Source organism: Taeniopygia guttata, chromosome W (genome assembly GCF_048771995.1).
Source record: "Taeniopygia guttata chromosome W, bTaeGut7.mat, whole genome shotgun sequence".
NCBI lineage: Eukaryota > Metazoa > Chordata > Aves > Passeriformes > Estrildidae > Taeniopygia > Taeniopygia guttata.
In genome coordinates this window covers 2,582,037-2,603,818 of record NC_133064.1, presented here as the reverse complement: position 1 = coordinate 2,603,818, position 21,782 = coordinate 2,582,037, and the positions used below count along the sequence as shown (strand labels likewise).

General features: G+C 42.3%; 2 protein-coding genes across 5 annotated transcripts in view; one reads left to right on the top strand and one right to left on the bottom strand.

The window, feature by feature from the left end:
• Nucleotides 1-2,084, bottom strand: part of LOC100227584 (alpha-protein kinase 2) — a 28,214-nt gene extending 26,130 nt beyond the window's left edge. The window contains exon 1 of one of the 2 annotated variants that reach the window (XM_030258318.4): nt 360-2,084. The gene's annotated coding sequence lies outside the window, so the exon portion shown is untranslated. The remainder of the gene's footprint in view (nt 1-359) is intronic. The other variant, XM_072922959.1, reaches the window with a different exon arrangement.
• A 28-nt stretch (nt 2,085-2,112) lies between these two features.
• LOC100224698 (mucosa-associated lymphoid tissue lymphoma translocation protein 1 homolog) lies at nt 2,113-20,721 on the top strand. 3 transcript variants are annotated; one of them, XM_012577803.5, is made up of 17 exons: nt 2,114-2,302; nt 3,105-3,271; nt 5,155-5,276; nt 5,669-5,819; nt 5,941-6,119; nt 6,363-6,459; nt 7,146-7,178; nt 8,248-8,274; nt 9,363-9,395; nt 10,250-10,453; nt 13,515-13,692; nt 14,844-14,918; nt 15,304-15,431; nt 16,814-16,963; nt 17,675-17,832; nt 18,028-18,153; nt 18,888-20,721. In XM_012577803.5, the coding sequence occupies exons 1-17, from the start codon at nt 2,151-2,153 to the stop codon at nt 19,350-19,352; spliced, it is 2,445 nt and encodes an 814-aa protein (XP_012433257.4). In that variant the 5' UTR covers nt 2,114-2,150; the 3' UTR covers nt 19,353-20,721. The 3 variants fall into 3 exon arrangements, with proteins under 3 accessions (XP_041567277.1, XP_012433257.4, XP_041567276.1); XM_041711343.2 differs by lacking the exon at nt 16,814-16,963 and having other exon boundaries at nt 2,113-2,302; XM_041711342.2 differs by lacking the exon at nt 7,146-7,178.
• Nucleotides 20,722-21,782: the final 1,061 nt, after the last annotated feature.

Genomic DNA, 21,782 nt, shown 5'->3' with positions numbered 1-21,782 from the left:
TAGAGGAGGAAGCTTGCTTTTGTACACATTTTGCAATTTTGTCTTAATGAGACTTGGTGGAAATAGTAGCAGAGAGTAATTTCAGAAACAGTGAGCAGATTTATAAATGCAACATGTTTAGAAACACCAAAATCTATCGGGATAAACAAAAATGGCTCTTCTTTAGCAGAAGGAAATACCAAATCCCATTTCCTGGTCAACAGCAGTATAAATCACTATATCCATTGTAGCGCATTGATAATAAAAGTAACTTGCTCTTTTTCCTTTATTAGTCTTTTATGATACACATTCTATTTGCCCAGGAGAAAAAAAGCAGACAAATAATTTTCAAAGTCCAAAGACCCCGACCCCTCACTTACCCTTGAGCTCTTTGTGGATGTTCTGGGATAGGCTGGTCCTGGGCTGGGCCTCCCTGCTGGAGACAAAGGAGGCTGAATTTGTGTGCGTTGTTTGGAGCTGCAAGCCAGCCGACGGCTTCGCTGGTGTTTTGGAGTGTGATCTCAGGATAGGGAGTCTGATCACTGAACAGTTTGACTTTTAAGAGAGACGATTTCATTACATGCAGCAGATGGCCCTTCCTGGGAAAACCTCTGCCAGACAGGGAGTTGGCAGTGAGGAGAGGGCACATCCTACTGCCATAGAAGTCCATAGGAATTTCCTAATGGCCTTGAGACAGAGGAAGTGTTGGCCTTAGCTTTTCATAACAAAGCACTGGCTTGTTTTTTGAAGCACGTGCCTAACTGCTCTTCTAGGCAAGTTGGGAATTTCTTACTTGCTGGATGTTAGGCACACAAAAGTTCTGCTGAGCATGAGAAAATCCACAGTGCCTAACAAGCAGGCTGAGGAAATCAAAAGTGGACAGTGGACTTTTCATAATCTCTACACAGAAATTCACCTTATGATCTTCATCCCTCAAAGGCAAATAAGCAAATCCTGCAGTAAGAAAGTATTTCCACTCTTGGTACCCAAGGAGACAAGTCTCACACAGGGCAAACTGGAATGAATTGCACAAACTGCCCTGAGCTTAAGGGATCTGGAAAAGGCTGAAAAACAACTTTTGTGCCAAATTTTTCCTTAAGCATTTTGAAGGACACGCAGCTAAAACTGGTTACAAGATCCTACTATGCTAAATACTTCTTGCTCCCAGTGTTATCTATACAGATAGGAAACTGTGGTCTTCAGCAGTAAATATAGCACTTCCAACCACTCTTATTCAGAAATAGCAATAATAATATCTTATGTTTTATACAAGAGCCTAATAGTCAAAGAAATGAGAGGCAGCCACATTCAAATCAGAACAGTTTGGGTTGGAAGGGACCTTTAAGGGTCATATAGCCCTACACCAACATGGGCAAAAACACCTTCCACCAGACCAAGTTGCTCCAAGCCCCATCCAAACCTGATCTTGAACACTTCTAGGGATGGGGCATCTGCCACTTCTCTGAGCTACCCAAATGCTTGATCACTGATTAAAAATGTTTGTAAAATTACTTAGGCACTTTCAGTCCACTTTGAGCAAGCTGCAATACCAGAGAGGTGAGAATTCGCTTCAGATCATCCATCTGTCTGCAGTGATAACGATCACTCAGGGGAACATCTTGGGAGGCTCTTCCTGAGCAGTCCCTCCTCTCCCTTGCTGAGGACGCAAGGTGCCTTTACGCTGCACGCTTCGACAGTGGCAGCAGGCTGGGAAAAGTTGTGTAAAGGAAGAGAATCCATGGTCGTACTGGTTGCAGTCAGATAAAGCTTTTTCTCCTCAAAGCGAGAGAGAAACAGCTCTCAGGTCTTGTGGGCTTTGTCTGGTTTACGCCCCAGCCCCGGTTCTAAAGCCACGTTCGGCCTTCTCAGGACCACCCGGGGACGCTGCAGCAGGTCTTCCGCTCGCACAACACTCCCATTTCAACAGGGGTACAACCGCACCTGAACTGTTTCCTCACAGTGTCCGAGGAGGACGACGGGATGTCCCGGGGCGCAGGGCCCTCAGAGCTGGGCCCCCTCAGGGCGGCGTCCTCACAGGGCGCGGTGCCCCTCAGCAGGGCTGTGCCCCCTCAGGGCGCGGCGCGCGCGCTCCCCTCAGCCCGACCCCGCCCGGCCGCCCCGTCCCGCGTGGCTCTTCCTTCCGTGCGGCAGCCCCGCCCCGGCGGGCAGCCATGGAGTGCGGCGCGGCGGGGCCGCTGCCCCTCAGCCGCCTGGCCGGGCCGCTGCTCCGTAGGCTCAGCGAGCTGCTGGACCGCGCGGCGCCCGGCAAGGGCTGGCGGGAGCTGGCGCAGCGAGCGGGGAGCCGCGGCACGGTGCGGCTGAGGTGAGCGCGGGCAGCGGCGGGGCGCGGGCAGCGGCGGCGGGGCGCGGCCCAGCGGTGCGTGTTTATCTCTCTAATCCCGTAAAACACTGAAAGTCCGTCCACTTCATAAGTGAAAGTATCACCACATACTGAAGGTATCTCGCCCCCAGGTTTGCGTAGCACTGTGATTTAAGGAAGGAAACGTTGATTAATCTTTTTAGTGGAAATATGTAACCTTGTATTCTCTTTAGGCAGTTGTCATTATTTCTTTGTTTGTGTTGATTGAATCCGCTGTGATTGAAAGTGCGTGACAACGACACCAAAGTTGAAACTACAAAGTTCAGACACAGTTAACTACACTGTACAGTCGGTGTGTTAGGCTGGACTCCAGCAGTCACTTGTTTACAACAACTTTAAAATCAGTCTTCCTGTACTTTGAAGTTAAGAGTCTGACTCACTCTCTACGGCTTCTGAATCAGGCTCATAGAAATGAAAGGTGCTGTACTACTTTTTCTGCTGACACTTTAAAAGTGAAAAATAGGAGGTTTCTTAATACATTTGCTGAGACTTGTGAGGTATATGCATCTCTTATACCATCCAGCTCACTAATACCACTTTCTGTCTGTGGACGTGTTACTGAATAACCTCTGAACTCCTGAAACTTGAAGGAAATGCTGCAAATATGTCCAAATCAGCTGGGAATTTCCTATCTCTATTTTTAAAAATCTTTTTATTTATCTACAAGTGATTGTTTACCCAGGTCCTTTCTGAGAAAAAGGTATTGAGAAGGTCTATGCCATGTCTTTCTCACATTATTCCATAGCCCTCTCGACTTGGAGCAGTGTTCCCTCCAGGTGCTGGAGCCAGAAGGCAGTCCCAGCTGGAGTCTCTTGAAGCTGCTGGGGGATCGGGGCTGCACTGTGGTGGAGCTGGTGGAGTCCTTGCAGGCCCTGGAGCACACAGAGGCTCTCCGGTGTCTGAGCCACTCAGGTCAGTTCTGGGCTCTGCTTTCACTGCAGCCCTGGATTTTACACTGGGAACACTCAAGGCAGCACTCTACAGTAGCTAAAAACATCTTTAGTGCATGATTTCTAGGTAGCTGGGATCCAGATGATTACCAAGGTTATTGGCTGATCTGATTCTGAGGTTAAATGTAAGCCAAACCTTCATGCAGTGTTGTTGCAGACTTGGACTTGGCTCCATGGGTGTGCTGGGCGTTGTCATTCTGTCTGCTGACTGGGGTTTAGTCTCAGCATGTGCCTCTGGGAGATGCTTATGGACCAGAGATGGACAGACAGGTAGTGCTGCCAGCACTAGAGTCTGGAGATGTCAGTAACTTATCCCAGATGAAGGGGAAGGGTCCAGTTAGGGCAGATTATTAATAAGATTATGAATACTGAATTTGCATGGTTTCAAAGTCTGGTAACCATAGATGTCACTTTGCCATATTCAAAGGTAACACTTATGCTCTGCATTTTCCAAGGAAAATGGAAGAAATATTTATGTGTCTTTGTAATCAATCACAAAATTGAGCTGGAAGGTTTTTCTTTTTGAACCATTAAATTCCATGGTACGTGCAGGAAGTCACTGTGTAGTGCTGAATAAACCACAGGAAAGGAACTGAAACTGGGAAGAAATTATGGATCAGATTTCTTAGAACTTGTTTGGAATGCTTCTGATGAGTGCAAAATGCTTATCTTACAGTGGATTTTTCTTATCTATGTTCTTAAGAGCTGTTTGTGATGCAAATTGGGGGAAAAAAAAAAGAAAGTGGAAGTTTTGGAAAGAGCAAGGCTTCTTACTTTTTCTGTCCTTTAAATTGAAATGGCATAGTTACTTTTCTTTTGGTTAATGTTAGAGGACTGTGATGCTCAAAAACAGCACAGTTTAACTGCAGAAAGCGGCAGAGGAAGTGTTAAATGAGGAGTTGAGGTACTGATCTCCAGTGCTAGGTGTAGAAGGAAGTGATTTTGGAGTAAGGAAGGCAGGGAATTTCAAAGTGCTGCAGCTTTTTTTGGAGTAGCTGACGGTGTGTTCTACTCTTTCAGAGTAATCATGTGAGTGGAGGCAGTTGATAGAACCCACTGCTCTGCCAGGCAAGGTTACGTGATTTCCAAACGCCATGTGCTCTCTGTTTCAGGCTATTGTCTCTGTAGGTTCTGGTCTAGTTGTACCATCCAGAGCAAAGAATGCTTCAAATCATGATTTTTAAATGTTCCATTCTCCTTCTTCTGATGATCTTGGCTATACCAGTGGACCTGGTTTTGGGACCAAGCTGTAACAAGATCTGGAATAGCTTAGGTTAAGAAAATAATTGCATCATATCAGAGTGGTGTCAGTTAAGATTTGAAGTAGAAAGTTTTACCTTGCAGAAAACCCCAGCCCTATGTTCCACATGAGTCAGAGACATAAGAGTGTATAAGGAATAGCAGGAAAATGTGCTCTGTTGGACTTAAACTCTGACTGCTTTGACTCCCTCAGGCTGGGCGTTAATCTGAACAGTTCAATGAAATTGTTGGGAGTGAGCAAACATTTAAAACTGAGAATATCTTTCCAAAAAGGGATCTGTGATACCATGAGACATATTATTTCCTTTAAAATTAAAATACCTGAATGATATGCTTTAAACCTTTTATGAGCTCCATCGAGTACTTCTCGATTTGAGCATGGATTTTGTGTAGTGGAAGACAATTTTGAATGTCTTAAAGTAATATAACTAATTGGAACTGTGCATATACACAGTACAAACAAATTATTTTCAAGTATATTTAATGACAGAAATGTTCCGGGCTCCAAGGGCAATTTAAATGCAAATATAAATTATGGACTTGTATTTCTTCATAACTTTTCTATGTGTAAATTCTGTCTTAAAGGTGTAAAGATTGTTGTACAGCCAGACTCTCAAGCAGTGCTCTCTGGTCAGGTTGTCAAGTTGTGCTGCTGGGCAACAGGACTCCCATTTGTGCAATACCAGTGGTTCAAGCAGGAAAAAGAGGTAAGAGTTCATAGAGAATGCAGGGTTTTTAAATAGTGAAAATAACACATAATGATTTTGGATCGTCCTTTTTTTTTTTAAGACTCTTATTCACAATGAGAGAAGATTGCTGTATATACTCATAATACTCAGAAAGTTTAAGAAATGCTGGATGATCCTATGAATGTGCTAAAACAAAACTGTGATTCCTTATGTTCACACCACTTCATTCCTGGGGGCTGTGAATGTGGAATGGGGCAGAAAGGAAGCTGTAAGTTCAGTTGTCTCAGGCTACAGTAAGTGAAGGAGTTGAGGATGGTGTTAAGGACTTGGAAATAAATATTATAATGCTCGATCCTGGTTAAGATTAAACCAATTGAAATGGAAGTATTTTTGGTTCATCTGTGATGCAGGTTCCCCATGGTAATTCTCCAGAACTGGTTTTGAGTCCAGTGAGTGTAAAGGATTCTGGCTTTTACATCTGCCGAGTGAACAGTGAATCTTCTTTCACGTTCAGTCGGTGGGTACGCCTTGAAGTTTGTGAGCTTCAGGATATGCCTCATGGTGAGTGGCAAAAACACCTTCTGAAAGTGCCTTCCTGCTTCCTCAAGGCACTTGGGTCCCTGTTGTTGTGCTTAGGTTGTCTCACACATCCTTTTCTTGTTACTTCCTTTTCGTTTTTAAGGGCTCTTAATGGGTTTGCCTGAAAACAAGTTGTGCATTTGTAATCAGCCTCAGCCACAAAACCTGACAGTGGGGGATGCTTTGGTACTAGAATGTGGAGCTGTTGGAAACCCAGTTCCTCATTACCAATGGTTCAGAAATGGATTTCCTTTGGCAAATGGGAGCAAAAATGTCTACACAGTAAGTTACTGCAATGGGCCACACTTGGGAGCTAACATTAACCACCTTAAGCTTACCACAGAAAGTTCCCTTGAAGAAAAGAATTTCTCCAGAACCATGATAACGTCTGATGAAGTGCTCACTTGAAGTGCTGCTAGTTTTTTTTACTCTTTCTTGCCTGTGGGGCTTAGATGTGAGGCTTAAATACCTGATGCAGGTTTTTTTTGGAGGTCTGTTGGGATGATTGTGATGATGCTTGCATAGGTAACTTGCGTGGATGTGGGACATCAAGGAACATATTGGTGTCATGTATTCAATGACCGGGAGGACGAAGACAGCAAGAAAGTAGAAGTCATTATAGGTAAGGAGTTCTTCTATTTCATACAGGTCAGCTCCTTTGTCCATTTCTTCTACATCACTAAATTTTTTTTTTTGAAGCTTTCAGTATTAAGACAAGTGCATGCCTTCTATATTTTTAGTTTATCCATTTGTTAAAACACCTGTGCTTGCATCCAGCAAATGTAATTTTAGAGTTTTGGGTTTTTATGATAACCAGTACAGAAGTACTGTCCCTTTTCAGCCCTGCCAGCATGTATGTGGCTTGTTAGCAGATTGCTAGCTGATACATGCTTTTTGACAACTAAAAACCACTTTAACCCTTGCTGGAGACATGAACTCTGTTACATGGAGTCCTTCAGCAATCAGGAGAGGTGAGCTTGTTCATTTCACGTAGAACAAATGAACACATTTCATGTTCATGCATGTGTATTTGCAGGGAACTGAAGAAGAGCAGATCTGTTTGTATAGCTTCCAGATCTATCTGGCAATACTACCGTGTAACTTCCTAACTTAAGAGACACCCTAGTTTAGTACTCCTGAGTTTCAGGAATCATTACTGTAGTGTTATGGCCAATGCAAATTTACACTGCTCTAAAGTGAGCCACATTGCAGAGCAGCTTGACAGTGCCCTTTATCTTCCACCTTGTGTGCTAACTCTCAGAACTGAGAGCTCGTCTTCCAATTTTTTTTCCCTCCTTAAAACACAAGGAAGGAAGGCTGTGGCAGTGGAGTGCACAGAAGGTAATGTAAACCTCTAATTGTGAATCAGTTTTAACAATTGGTGATGGGAATGACAGGTTGTTGAGTGTGTTGCTGAAAGGCGTATGTGAGTTAAGAGCTTGGGTTTAAAACACTGATGGATGATGCAATAGTCCTTCTGCATGTTCTTCTCTCTTCTTTGCCTGGACACCATGATCTAGATCACACGGCTACTTCCTTCTTTTGTGGCATTCGAATGATCTGGAAAGTTCTTTGGTGGGGCTCAGGAGGCAGCATCCTAGAAAGAAAATCTGGAGATATTCAGGAACCTGGATGATCTTAGAGAGCTGGCTAGAGCTAGTTCCAATGTCAGCTCCATGTCTGCAGAAGTCTTTTTAGCACCGTCCTCAGGATGATTTCTGTTCTCCTTTGCACTGTTGCAGCAGGGAGGAAGAAGTGTATTGTGACCCTTAATGTTGGTACCATCCCTCCCTCGACTGCTGAGCATCTCGGAAGCTGCAATATCCGCAGCACATGGGGTTGGGTACAGTGGTGCGAGGCTGCTCCGAGAGAGCACTGGTGCTTCAGAGATGTTAGTTTTCTTTTCCCTGCTTTCCAGTCTTCTCAGAAGAAAGAGGTGAAACCCGTGGTAGTTTAAGATGTTTGAAGATTGTATCTGAAGTCTTTCTGAATACACATGGCTTCCTAAAATCAGATTTTTTGCTCAGGATGTTGCTTTTTCAGCAGCCCCTCAAACATCTGTTCTTCAGTGGGATGATTCTGATACCTTTTCCTTTTTCCTTCAACCTACTCGCTTGCCTGTGGGATTGAGATGTCATAACTGTCCCCCACTTTGTTTTTACATCTACTGTACTGCAATGCTGCATCTAGCACAGCTTAATGTATTGCTATAGGATTTTCTCTTATCTGTGTGGAATAAACACAAAAGGTTTGATTTGCAGAAATGCAAAGTCAAAAGTATTTTAGAAAGGTAGTTTGTTTTCTTTGTTCGGCTTTGTTTAATAATGGCATGGCACTTACGTTTTTACTAATAAAATGGGGTTTCTGCTTCTTGTTTAAACTATTATTTTATTGGTGTTTTCCTTCACAGAAGATTTAAGTGATCTTCACGAATCAGGTGAGTGATAAGTTTTGAAAAACTTAACCTTGGCATCTTCATTTTATGTTACAAGTAATTGAAGGCTCACTGGGTTGCAGTATAAACTTTACAGTATTTGGATGTACCTGTAACTGAGAACTGAATAGGAGCTGGTATCACCTTAAGAGCAGCACAGCTTTCTAGTTCCAAGAGATTTCACTTGAAGCATATAGAGAATCATAGAGTTGCTGTTTGTAAAATAGCCCAAGGCTGCACATATACTTACACAGATACAAAGGGAATTCTCTTTCTTGTCTGTGGTTTCTTGGGACTTGGTTTTAGGACATTGCTGCTTTCTCAGATAACTAAGGTGAAAAGATGTGAGGTGTCTGGCTGTGACTCATGATATGTTGAGTGGCATAGTTCTTCCAGTCATGTTGGAGTCAGCCAGTGTGATTTGAAGACTGTTAGGTGGTTATTATAGAAATGTTGGTTTACAGTGTTGCTCCAGAGGGAATTATCCCTGATATAGTTTTCCCAAAACCTCAACTCCCAAAGATACTATCCTGGGTTAGATATCAAATTCGTTTATGTTTGCCCAGTCTCAGTTTCAGCCACTGAAGGGCTTTTCTGTCATACTGTGTCATGTTATCCAGGTGAACCACTTTGGCAGGCTGCTTACTGTTTCTCTTGGCACAGCAGTGGCTCTGCCACCCCTCTGTGAAGTACAGAATAAAATAATTTTCAGATTCAGATGGGAATCCCTGCTAAGCATCCCCCACCTTGCACGTCTGCTTTTTGTTTGGAGAAGATGAACTGGTCGGATGTCACTGAAAATGCCAGCGTGCAGTTTGTGAGATTCAGCATCTATTCTTTCTTAATCTATAGAATAAGCTATTCACATCCTGTCAGGTTGTTTGCGGGAAGAGGGTGAAGGAAATAATCTAAACAAAAACAACAATATTAACATAACACCCCCAAACCCCACCAAAACAAAGAGGGCTTTTTCTTGCATTAAACCAGGAAAGTGTTAGGGAAAGCAGTGCTACTAGACTATGGCTGTGGGGAAGATGCAGTTCATTTTCTGGAGTCACTGACATGCTGCTCTTTTCTTCTATTTCAAACAGACCCACAAGAAGAGTCAAGTCACAGACCTGTGGGTAAGTAGTTTTGTACTGAAATGACTGTATGTATTTGACATGTAGGACACAGATTTTGCTGCTTCTGAGTATTGCTGCTACTGACACTGCCAGTGCAAGACCCATGGGGCAAATAGAGAGCTCCAGGGAGGGAGATATGTGGATATTTGTGTAGTCCTTTTAGAATGCTTGTTTGCCCTTTCAGGTGTAAACTGTGCTGAGGGCACCAGTATTTTTAGTGACCCTGTGAAACGTTTGCAGCTTTTCATCTGTTTCAGTTTACTGCTTCAGATTCCTGTGGCCAGACCTTAGCCAGTGTGTTACTCCATTCCTTTGAACACTTGGAGGCAGTGGTATTGGGATGATGTGATAGAAAGGATTGCTGTCCCGTCTGCTAAGGAGATGCTGTCCTTGCAGCTCTCCCCATTCTGTCATGTGGATCCTTTGATGCTGAGCTGAAGCTCATAAAGAGATAGTTAGCACATGTGATATGAAGAATAGTTGCTGGGTTTTTAAATCACATTCTTAAATTTGCACTGTAGACTTGAGTGGTCAGGCATGTTGTCCTGTTGATACTACACCAGATGGAAAGGCTGCTGGCCCCTGTCAGAATTTAATGGCCCTTTCAGGTTCATTAGTGTGAGGAGGAGTGTTGTAAGTGCTCCTCTCTCATGCAGGTGAGTTTTTTTCTTCAGGCTGAAAAGAGAGTTGAGCTGGGTTGTTAATGTGGGATGACTTGTAAAATCAGATAAAATATTGTGCCTGAAGTGAGATTGATACTCTTTTCACTTTGGAAAACTTTCAATCTAAAGGTGTTGAATCTATGGAATATATAAATGTGACATGTTTTTTTTTTCCTCTGTGTGTCTTGGCAGCCACAGACAAGGTGGCTCTGTTAATAGGAAACATGAGCTACTGGAATCATCCCCAGCTCAAGGCTCCAATGGTAGATGTCTATGAATTGACCAGTTTACTAAGGCAGCTGGATTTCAAAGTTGTATCTTTGCTGGATCTTACCGAGTCTGAGATGCGCAATGCAGTGGATGAATTTTTGCTTCTCCTGGACGAAGGAGTTTATGGTAAGGACACATAAATCCCTTCTGAAGTAGGTCAGTTTTGTATGTATCAAGTAGCAAACATCTGGTATTTCCCTCTGCTAAGCAACCTTCATGGTAAATATGATGTATGTAGAATGAGAAGAGTAAGTTAAAGGCACCCACCAGCATATCTTCTGACTTCGGTTAAAATGTTATTGTTCCTTTACTTTTAGAACAGATCAAATGTTTGAACTTCATTCTTTAATCACACCTAAAACTGCAGTGCAGACTTTTATTTTGTTTGATATTATTGATAGTACTTTGCTTGCCTAGATTTGATTTTGGGGCACAAAGCACAGTACAGAAGTGGAGAAGAGCATGATGGAATTGATGCATGGAGCAAAAGCCTTGCATGGAAAAGGCCAAGAGTGATCTGGTTTGGAGCGTAAGAAAAGTTCTTATGTTTTCTGCTGACTGCCACTATTCTGTCATATTTCTAAGATTGTATAGAAAACTCCAGAAATTATTTAGGACAGAGAGCAAAATGTTTTCCCAGGTCCCTATTTAGTGGATTGCAGAATTCCTGTAGTAAAAATCCATTTGAGAAAACATTATTTGATCCCTTTTTGGAACACAAGGTCAGCTTATTTCTTGGCATGACTTTTTTTATGGGTGTGTTACCTGATGCTCTTTCTGTGCAGAACTGCCTGCCCTGACATTTGGGCATTTATATCTGAGCCAAAATCTGCCTGACACGAAGCCTTGGTCTGGCAGGAACATGAGGCTTTTGAGAGCAGTTTGCTCTTATTATTCCCTGGGAAATAGATGGGCTTACCTGTTTAAGTGAGCTTTGAGAGTTTTGCACCTTCTCAATTTTTCTCCTTAACTGTGGACATGAATGTAGCAAATAAAGTACTGAAAGGCTTTAATTAATTTCGCAGCAGCACTATATGAAAGTTCTTATGTGGCATATTTTTGCAGTTGTACTTTTCCAGCCAGTTGATACAAAAGGTAAGCAGAACAGTTTTTCAGTGGTGTTTGGCAATAACTACTCCCATTTAAATGATTAGTTTGTTCTTTCTGCATAGTGGCTATGAATGGCTTAAAGCCTATAAAAGATGCTGTCAGTGCACAAATAGGTAATGATTTATTGCCTTTTTTAGTGGACATAGCTTCAAATAGAAGAGGCATAATGACTACTCCTGTTTAGTCCCTGCTCTATAAACCTGATGCTTACTAGGTTGTGTAATTATGGCTTACTGCCAGGAAAGTGGCATTTCAGATGCTGGTCCTTAAGAGCAGGAGTAGTAAACAAAGTGATGATGGTTGTCTCCTCTGCTGTCTTAAGTCTGTGCTGTTCTAAATGTAGGTTGCAATTAACATTGTATTCCACACAGGGTAAAAGCACAGACCCATGTGTTGGAAAGGCTAAAAATATTTAGGCTGCTTTCTTTTTAAATGAGAGGGAGGGGGGAAGGGAGGCAGATATCAGTTAAATGCTGACGTCTCTGAGGAACTTGAGCCTACTTAAAATTATTGTATGCGAGTCTCTGTCGAGGCTCTCCAAATATGTTTACTCCACTTACCCCAGGTATGTGCAGATTTATTTCTGATGTTGAGCTCAACATATTAACTGTTGCAGGTACTTGACACATAGCACAGTCATCTGCCAAGGATAGAAAAGGAATGTAGTCAGTCAGTCCAATTACTTAGAGAGTATACGCTCAGATACATAGAATATCAAATATAACCCTGATTTAGGTCCAGATCTGAGCTCTGGAAATCACATTAAGGCTTTCTTTTTAACCTAGGGCCTGACACAAGATTATGCAGTTGCACTTCATAGCAACATATTCTCTTGAAGCTCACCAGGCTCAGGTAGCCCTCATATTTTCATTTCTTGTAGCTCTGTGTAGTGAAAAGGTGAAAACATCTAGCATGTCCACCTCCACGAGCTAGTATGTTAGGGTGAGCCTTGGGTTTTATCTGAATCTGCCAGTGTTGTAGTGACTTAAATTTTTCAGCAAATTTTAGTAAGAATAACAAGATAAGAACACAATATCTCTAGCCAGCATAAATTGTCAGATTTCTGTTAGCTTTTATTCAACTGAGCACTGTATTCTAATTGCAAATCTGACCCGCAGGCTGCTTTGACTAGATAAATAAAAATTCTTTTTAGAAGATGGAATTTGCATCATTAAGGAAAACCAGCACTGGGAATAGGCAATAGGAAAATCCAATTAAATCATACAAGCCTCTGGTAACTGCATTTTATGGCAGTAGATATTATTGATTCTAAGGTCATCTAATCCTCATGCAAATTTAAATTACTTTAATATTGGACATTTTTATTCATATAAGGAAAATCTTAAGTCTTAGCTTGCAGTTCCCTTTCTCAAGGTTGAGAAAAAGTTTCTTTAATTCCCTGATCAGGTTGGTTTTTCTACAAAAATATTGCATGTTTTATTGAAGATTCTAAATCTTAAAATGTTGTAGACTGTTGTGTAGTGACACATGAGGGACATGATGGCAGGATAGTAATTTCTGGCTAGGTAAGCATGCAAAGAGTTTGTTTAGTAGACCCAGAAGAGTCATGAGTCTGTAACTAGGAGATATAGCTGCAGTCAACTGAACATGAGCTGTTGGTAGTCGGTAATGGGCATGTGCTCTGTAGTCCTACCAAACTCTTCAGCATTTTCTTTTCTGTTTATAAGCTGCAGACTTACTGCTGCTCAGAGCTTTGTAATTGCACATGCGGAGAAGATGTTTTACGGTTGGCACATTTCCTCGTTCCTATCTGTGAGTTACACATCACATACAACAGGCTGCCTCTGTTAGAGGTCATAGCTACTTAAAACATTTTGAGAGTATTTAACTTGGTGTGTTTATGCAATTATCTAACTGATTCTATTGCATGTGTGATTTTTTTGCTTGTTTTAATTCATTGTGTTAGTGTATTGTGGAGTTGATGTTAATGTAGCTTGGAGTGGCTTCAGTGAGCTCCCTGGCCCACAATCAGCGCTATGCATTGATGGCTTTGACCCGCTAAAATGGACAGAAGTATCTGATGCACTGCTCATTATCACACCTGTTTTGAACTCAGGTTTGTTATACTATGCTGGCCACGGCTACGAAAACTATGGGAACAGTTTCATGGTTCCTGTTGATGCCCCGAATCCCTACCGCTCAGCAAACTGCCTGTGTGTGCAGAACATCCTGCGGCTGATGCAGGAGAAGCAGACGGGACTCAACGTGTTCCTGCTGGATATGTGTCGCAAAAGGTATCTCCTACATTCCCGGGTGGTGAGAGCTGACCTCAGCTCTTTGGGATCTCAACAGAAAGCTGGGCCTCCTGCAGATGAGAAGTCTTTAGGCTGAGAATTCACTGCACTGCAAAGTTCATGCTTCTGAGAATTCACAGCCTGACCCTGAGTGCTTTTAGCATCAGTAGGATTCACCCACCGACTTCTGTCCATGACCTTGGATAGAGATGCGAACCTCATGGTGGTTCACATGAGTACATACCTGCCTCCTGATTTCAATGACATTTATTTCTTTTTTGCTGTTGTTTTTTAAAAGTTAAAAAGACTGATCAGATAAAAATAAAATTTGGCATCTTAAAGAAAAAACAGGACCCTTTCCCCTGGGATCATTATCCATCTTCTTCATTACAGGGAGGAAGGAAAAGCCCTGTGATCAAAGGCATGCTAACTTAGCAGAAGGGCTCAAGGGAAGTCCTTATTTTAGAACTCCTGAGAGCCATGGATTTTGCTTCTATACTGAGGATGTTTTATCTTTATATAGAGGTTAAAAACCAACTGTTTATGGGATTTTTCTACACAAAGTACTGTGTTCTTTCCGTTGAGAAATTACTATGATCAATAAACTTGCACTTGAAATCAGCTCTTCAGTCAGCACTTCTGGCAGTTAGTCTCTGAGGAATGTTTCATAACAGAAAGTTGCTGATGCTTTAGTATCTGTGGAGCCTCTAAACTTCTCTGCTAATGAAATGCCCATGATCCAATTCAGCTTCGCAATCTGCTGGCCAAATAGAAAATCCATCGACGTAAGCCTTGTACTAACAGCACCGTGTTTGGTGGGGAAAAGAAAATTTTTTTAAAAACCATGCCATTTTTGAAATGACCTAAAATGGATGGATATCAGAGTTGTGTTTTGCAGAGATTGCAGCTAAACTCTACTGGTTACTACAGCATGCCCTTCTCTGGGTAATGCCTGATGCCTCTGTCTTTACACTGCCCTCAGGCAGAGTGTTGATGGTGCTGACTTTTGTATTTGAGAATCAGGATTCATTACAGACTTGTAGGAGTGAAACAAATACTGGTTCTGAACTCTCTCTTTTCTGTTTTGATTTTGTTGCCATTATGAGTTCTCAAATTACTATTTTACTTTCTTGTGTTTCCATTTATTACAGAAATGAATATGATGACACAGTTCTTATCTTGGATGCTCTGAAGGTTACGGCCAATATTGTTTTTGGATATGCAACGTAAGGAAGTTATTCTTCTGTGCCACAGAAATGACTGAGATTGTATAGCTGATCTTTTTCAGAGCTGTGCTGTGGGCCTCTAACCTTGGTCACTTTTCAAGTGCAAAAACTGCTGAATAGAAGTAGTCAGGAGCTTTACTAAAGTTGTCGATAATAAATTTAAGCTCCTCATATGAGCAGTTTGATGAACAGGTCTAGTTTGTGATCTCATTTTAAGAGACACTTCCATCAGCTGCTTGCAGGGGAACACGAAGAGCAGGTTGGCCTTGGACACAACCTGGTTTTGAAATTGTAGGGTTTCTTTCCCCACTCCCAGTATAAATTTACTCTTAATCTTGCAGGTTTTTCAGTGTTTTTTCCTTGTCCAATGTTGATGATCTCACAGGTGCCAAGGAGCAGAAGCTTATGAAATTCAGCAGCTGGGGTTGGCCAATGGAATCTTCATGAAGTTCCTGAAGGACCGTTTGTTAGAAGACAAGAAGGTCACTGTTCTGCTTGATAAAGTTGCAGAAGGTGAGCTCCAGCTTACTGCACTAACAGTCTTCACGGTCTGCATTACTGAAAACAACTTCGCTTCCATGTCTTTCCTCTCATGGTGAACGTGATACACTAATTAAATCTCTTTCTTGTGTTTTGGTTCAAATAGCAGGTGCTACTGGGCAGCATATTAACAACATTCCTGATGCTCAGCTTCTTTAGTAGTGTTCAGTTTTATACTTTTCTGAGTATCTCTCTGCATGGAGCTTTGAATTGTCCATCCACAAAACTGCTCTTCTGTCCTGTGGTGCCAGCTGCTTGTGGTAGTCCAGTCATTTGCATGTTCATTTAAACAATTAACATAATCCTACTGCTTCTGGGCAAACACCTGCTCCAAGCACAGAACAGTGTCAGGCTGGTGTGTGTAGGTCCATCAGCCCAGCTCTGCTCTGGGTTCAGCAGCCTGGGGCAGCTGCAGGTCACAGAGCTTTGTGTTCTGTTCAAGAGTGCAGGGAAAGATTGACTTGTCAGGCAGCATGACAAGCACTGCTGTGAGTAGTCCCAGGTGCTGGGTGTCAGGGTGTACACAAGTTCTGTGAAGACAGTGCCAGAGGAATGTTCCCATTAAGTGTTCCACGGAAACAGCCCCCATGGAAAAGGCTGCAGCCTGCTGGCTCTGTGGTTCTTGCTGTGCCTGTGCCACAAGAGTGCAGTGCTGGCTCATGGTCAGCTTTGTGGCCACTACATCCCCAAGCAGGTTCTTCCTCGCAGAGGTCCTTCCCTGCAAAGCTGCATCCCAGTCAGTCAGGTCCTTTGTGGACCTCTGCAAGGGATTATTCCTGCTTGGGAGCAGAACTTGGTGTTCCCTGTTATTGGACTTCGTGACACTCCTCTCTGTCAGTTCCACAGCCCATCCAGGGCCCTCTAAAGAGTAGTACAGGCTTGTGGGGTATCAGCCACTCCTCTCAGTTTTTAATCATCTGCAAACTTTCCAAGTTTTGTTCTCTGTCCTAACACATGGGTCATTAGTGATGCTGTTAAATAATCAATATTGGGCCCTTGTATCTAAACCTAAAATACTCTGCTTGCCCCCAGTTCTTTAGAATAATCTCCCCTAATGGAATTACTCACATTCTTGAAATTAGCCACTCTAATTAGGACCTTACCCAGTCAGAGCTGTGATGCTGCTTGGACTGGCTCTGAGGAACAGGGGACGATGTTGGCCAGGGTTCTGCATAACTGCTTTGGCCTTAAGGGAAGGAAAAGCTGAGCAAGGAGTACTTGTAAAACTGCAGCTCTTGATGGATGTGCTGGCTCTGGCATAACCACAATAACCACACATTGCAGGAAGGTACTTAATTCAGTTGGAATTGCAGCAGCATTGATTTTGAAAGAACCTTTCTGCATCTTGTTTTTAGACATGGGCAAGTGTCCCCTTACCAAAGGCAAGCAAGCCCTGGAGATCCGCAGCAGCTTGTCAGAGAAAAGGGCATTAACTGATCCTGTTCAACAAAGCACATCTTCTGCAGAGTCCCTGGCACGGAACCTGCAGTGGGCCAAAGCTCATGGTACAGTACAGTCTGCTTTTAGATGATGCTGCTACCATGATGGGAGAAGGGAGGGCATGTACTATTGAATGGAAATGGAAGAAATTCAAGGCTATAGCTACGTTTTCATTACTATGTTCAGTTGGAAGTTTTTGGGTTGGTGTTTACCCCTATGTGAGATAGTAATGAACAAGGTGCCATGTAGAATTCATGTATATTCAGTATATTTAAGACCACTCAGACACTGGAGGGGAGACTTATGGGTTATCTGTCTTCTGGGACAGTCTCCCAGTACTGCATGTCTAGAAGTGACATTTGTAAGATGTCATTGATCTCATTCTAAAGTAATCACCTAAAATAGGCAGGTAAACTGTATGGTAAATGTGTATGATGAAAAGAAGTTTTCAATGCAGACAACTAAGAAAAATAAAATAAGACTGAGATGAGTTCCAGGCTTGCAAGCCTTTTAAGAAAGCCAGTGGGGTTTAAGACCTGTTTTTACCCTTTTCGCCTAAACCTGTTGGAGTACATCTTCAAATTTCTTTGACAGTTGGGGCAGAGGGTCAGGGATGGCATTCTAAGACCACTCGTCATACAGGAAGACTCTCTTAGAGATGCCAATGTTTATTTGTGATCCCAAGCACTTAATTCTTGTTTGTTAAATGATTGAAAAAGAAAAATGCATATGCTAAATTTATATTTAGACTGTGACAATGTGTTATTTATTGGCAGAGCTTCCAGAAAGTATGTCCCTTGAATTCCAGTGTGGTGTTCAGATTCAGTTGGGGTTTGCAGCCGAGTTCTCCAATGTCATGATAATCTATACCCGGATAGTTAAGAAGCCCCCTGAAATCACAGCTTGCAGAGCCCACATCACAGACTTCCCACTCGTAAGTGCTTCCTGCTGCTGTCTCATGATCTTGCTCCACTGAAGTTGAAAATTTTCTGCTCCACCCATAGCAAGTTGCATCTTGTATAATAAAATGGGTCTAAAATGCTGCAACTTCTCAAACTGAAAGAAATACTATTTTATGATCTACAAATTCTATATCATCAATTAAGTTCTCTTTTTTTTCTTGCAATAGGACTTGGATGTAGATCCTAAAGAGGCCAATAAAGGAACTCCTGAGGAAACTGGAAGCTATTTAGTATCAAAGGACCTTCCCAAACACTGCCTCTACACCAGGCTGAGTTCACTGCAAAAACTAAGGGTTAGTATTTACTGTTCATTACAAGTATGCCCAGATAAATGACACTACTTATGTTGCTTTGACATTCTGTTGAGGCAGCTCTGTATGGTTAGTGTAGTAAGTTTTTTGGAGGGAAAGAATGGATAATAACCCAGTTCAGTGACTTTCATTTCAGCTGAAAAGTAAAAGGCAGTAAAATACATATGTAGTCCTGAAACCAGTGTGCAAGGCCCTTTGTATTTTCCAGGCTCATGCTGAACTTGGCCAAGATGGTTATTTTTGTGCAGATCACCTATTGCATGCTCTGAGGGTGTTCCTATACTTCTCAGGAAGAACATGACCTGAAGCAGAGCTGTCTCTTAGAAAGTCATTAGTAGGAGATTAAAGTGCTGTGTATCAGCCTGTGCTCCTGAGCATACAGTTTTTGAAAGGTTCTCTTCAGCAGACTGGGCACTGCTAAGTGTCTCTGTATCTTTGTGTCATGAACACCTGTGCCAGACACAGCCTGGCATCTCTTCATCAGTGCTTTTGGCAGTTGAGGTAACACAAGTGCTTCTGGAAATACAGACTGTTCAGTGAACAAGTAGTGACCAAAAGAGGACCTCAGGAAGCAAGGCCTGCCCATTGTGTGTCTCTAGCTCCTAAAACAGTCACTCTGCTTCTCCAGAAAACTGCGGCCTCTCTAAGGGTTTCCTGTAGCGTTTATTTGAAGAGGAAGTGTAACTTTTTATCTCCCCCTCTTTCTGCTTTTACAGGAACATTTGATCTTCACTATTTGCTTGCACTATGAGTATTCAGGAATGGAAGATACAATGGATGAAAGAAAGGAGGTTAATGTTGGGAAGCCCCTTATTGCTAAATTAGGGCTTCACCCTGGATTCAAAACCAGGAACTGTCTCCAGACATATTGCATGCCTGGTTATCCTTTTCATAATCCAGTAGAATCAAGTCCAGAGGAGGCTGAATACTACATCCCTAGTCATTGCCAACCCAATTCTTCTCCAGGTGTTTACCATCCGAACTGTGTTTGCTCAAACAGCACCGCACACCCAGAGGCATGTTCCTGCAATGGAACTTCCAGGATGTTGGCTTCAGGACACAAAGTACAGCATTACTCACCCACTGCGGAAAAGCGTAATGTACCAGTAGAGACCACTGATGATACTGTTGAACTGGAATTCTTTCTCTCTGACAGCCTTAGCTTCTCTGAACAGCAGTAGCTGGGATGTGCTTGGAGCAGACCAGAGTGGCGTCCTTGAACAGAGGGGCTTCCACTGCCTCTCCATCTTCTGGAGTTTGGAGACTTCTGGACAAGGCCCTGGAGAGTCTAGAGTAGGTGCTGGGAATGAGGCTGTGATGAATATTTTTCATACCCTAAGAGACAAAACTGGACCAATAGATTTAGGAATGAAAAATGCATTCTTTCTATTTTTTTTTCACCTACTATTTGTTGTTTGGTACAGAGAAAAATCTGAACTGCTCAAAGTTTCCTATTCTGTTCTTTGGCCATGGTGTGTTAGGATCAGTCACTGATGTTCCAGTGCCTTGCATGTAGCCAAAAAGCAGCTCTGCCTGCATTCTCCTCTCTGATTGCCAGATGTCCAGTGTCTGGCAGTATCTGAGAGGATTAAGATCTGTGCAAGGAACCGAACACCTGAAGAGCCAGCAAATTGACATCACTTTTGTTTTTAAGAGAACTACAGATAATCAGAGGGAGCAAAGTCACGGAATCATACTGTGGTGGATTGTTTCTATTTTGATTTTTTTTTTTTCTCCTTTTACATAAGACTCCTAAGATTTTTGCTGATCTGATACCTGATTTTTCATGTTCTGGAAGAACACTAACTTGAAAGATAAGGGCAGTGCCTGCTCATAGCAAGCCAGGTATTGTATGGTCAGTCTTACAGACATACTGTGAGGGCTAAAACAAGAATCACAAGAAAAGTGATGTTTTATTAGGTCATTGAAAGTCTCGATGCTTTGAAAATGCAAAAAATACTGGGATGTAAGGAAACTAAAATCCAAGGGAGTTTTCAGACAGGGATAGTAGCATCTCCTGTACTGGTTATATTGAGAGGAAGATTAAGATCCTCATCATAAAAACAAGGTAAGTGAATGTTATTGAGGCAGACAAGCCTGTTTCAATCTCCAGTGGAGAGTGCTGTGATCTGATGGCGTGGCAATATGCTGGATGGACACGGAGGGATGTCCTGGTATGGCCATAAAACTTTTGAGATGGGAATGTTAATGCTTCTTTAACTAAATCTGGTGATCTGCAGGTTGCTCTGTGCTGAAAGGTGGATATAGGTACATGGATATAACTATTTCCAGGATGACAGTCATGCTTGAAGTAATCCATACATGAGCTTGAATTTCTCTTTTCCTCCTGCAGGGTGTTAAATGGCATCATATCTATTAATGAATGAGATGTACCTGCATTAATCATTCTGTGCAGTTGACTTCTAAATCAAATTATAGCTTGAGACATGGTCAGGAGTGTACTACTTAGCTAATACTTGTCAGTTTCCTAATTTGTATAAAAGCTTATTCGTTTTTCTTACTGTGTAATAAAAATTCTTGTCCACAAAATGATGTACTATGTGCATATGTAGTTGCTACATTCTTCTATGCCTTCCAGCCTTAAAAAGCCCAAAACTTTATTGAAACAAAGCATGTAAGGAAAGAATTTCCTTAACAGAAAAGAAGGGGGAAATCTGAATCGTGAGCTTCAGCTCAAGATACACAGATCTGGGCCTGGGCTGATGGCTTTGCTCCACGGAGCTCAACCCTTGCCTCTTGAGAGGTGCAAAGGTGTTTGATCTTTAATAGGTACCCTTGGACATATTTGTATATGCATGTATGTACTTCTCTGTGTATAAATTGATTTAAATCCCCTATGGGAAATACAGTATGGATATTGCCATCTTAGATCTAGAATTAAATTCCTGCTGTGCTTACAGGAATTGAATCATTTCACAGATGTTAAATAGTCAGTAGTTAGGTGCTGCCAAATTCTTCAGGTGTAAACCCCTGCCCAAGTCTGAACCCTGTGACTCAGCAGCAGGGCCTCTCTCAGCCTTTGGCATTCATGGTGCCTGTGTAAATCATTCTACATTGATTCTGGACAGATTTTCCTCTGTGTGCATCATCCATGTAGCAGTTGCCAGAGCAAACCCTGCCATTCAACCTCATCACCCTTTTACACATTCACATTAAACCTGCTTTTGCTAATACCTTTAACAGAGGTTCTCTAAGTGACCTAAATCACTCAGGCTTATCCAAAGTGTCTCACAAAAGTCTGCCTGTGTCAGTAGAGTGTGTGGAGGAAAACTTTATCTGTCTGAACCCTCTTTAAAAAGAGAACGGTGATGGAAAGGCATTTTCTCACTGCAGCACTGTCTTTAGGAAGTGCTCTGTTTTAATCATTAGGGTTCAGAAAGAAATACTCTGGTTCTTCAGTGCAAGCTGCAAGCAGCACCCATTTCCTTTGGCCCAGGTCCAGGAAAGCACTTTAAAAGTTCAACAGGTATAAATTAACATTTCAATCTCAGTGAAATTGGTGGGATTAAAAGACATGTCTAAACCTAGGCAGTTGTTACAGCTCTCTTTGACTTGTGGTACCCTTTCTAAATGAAAGCCTCAGGGTTTGG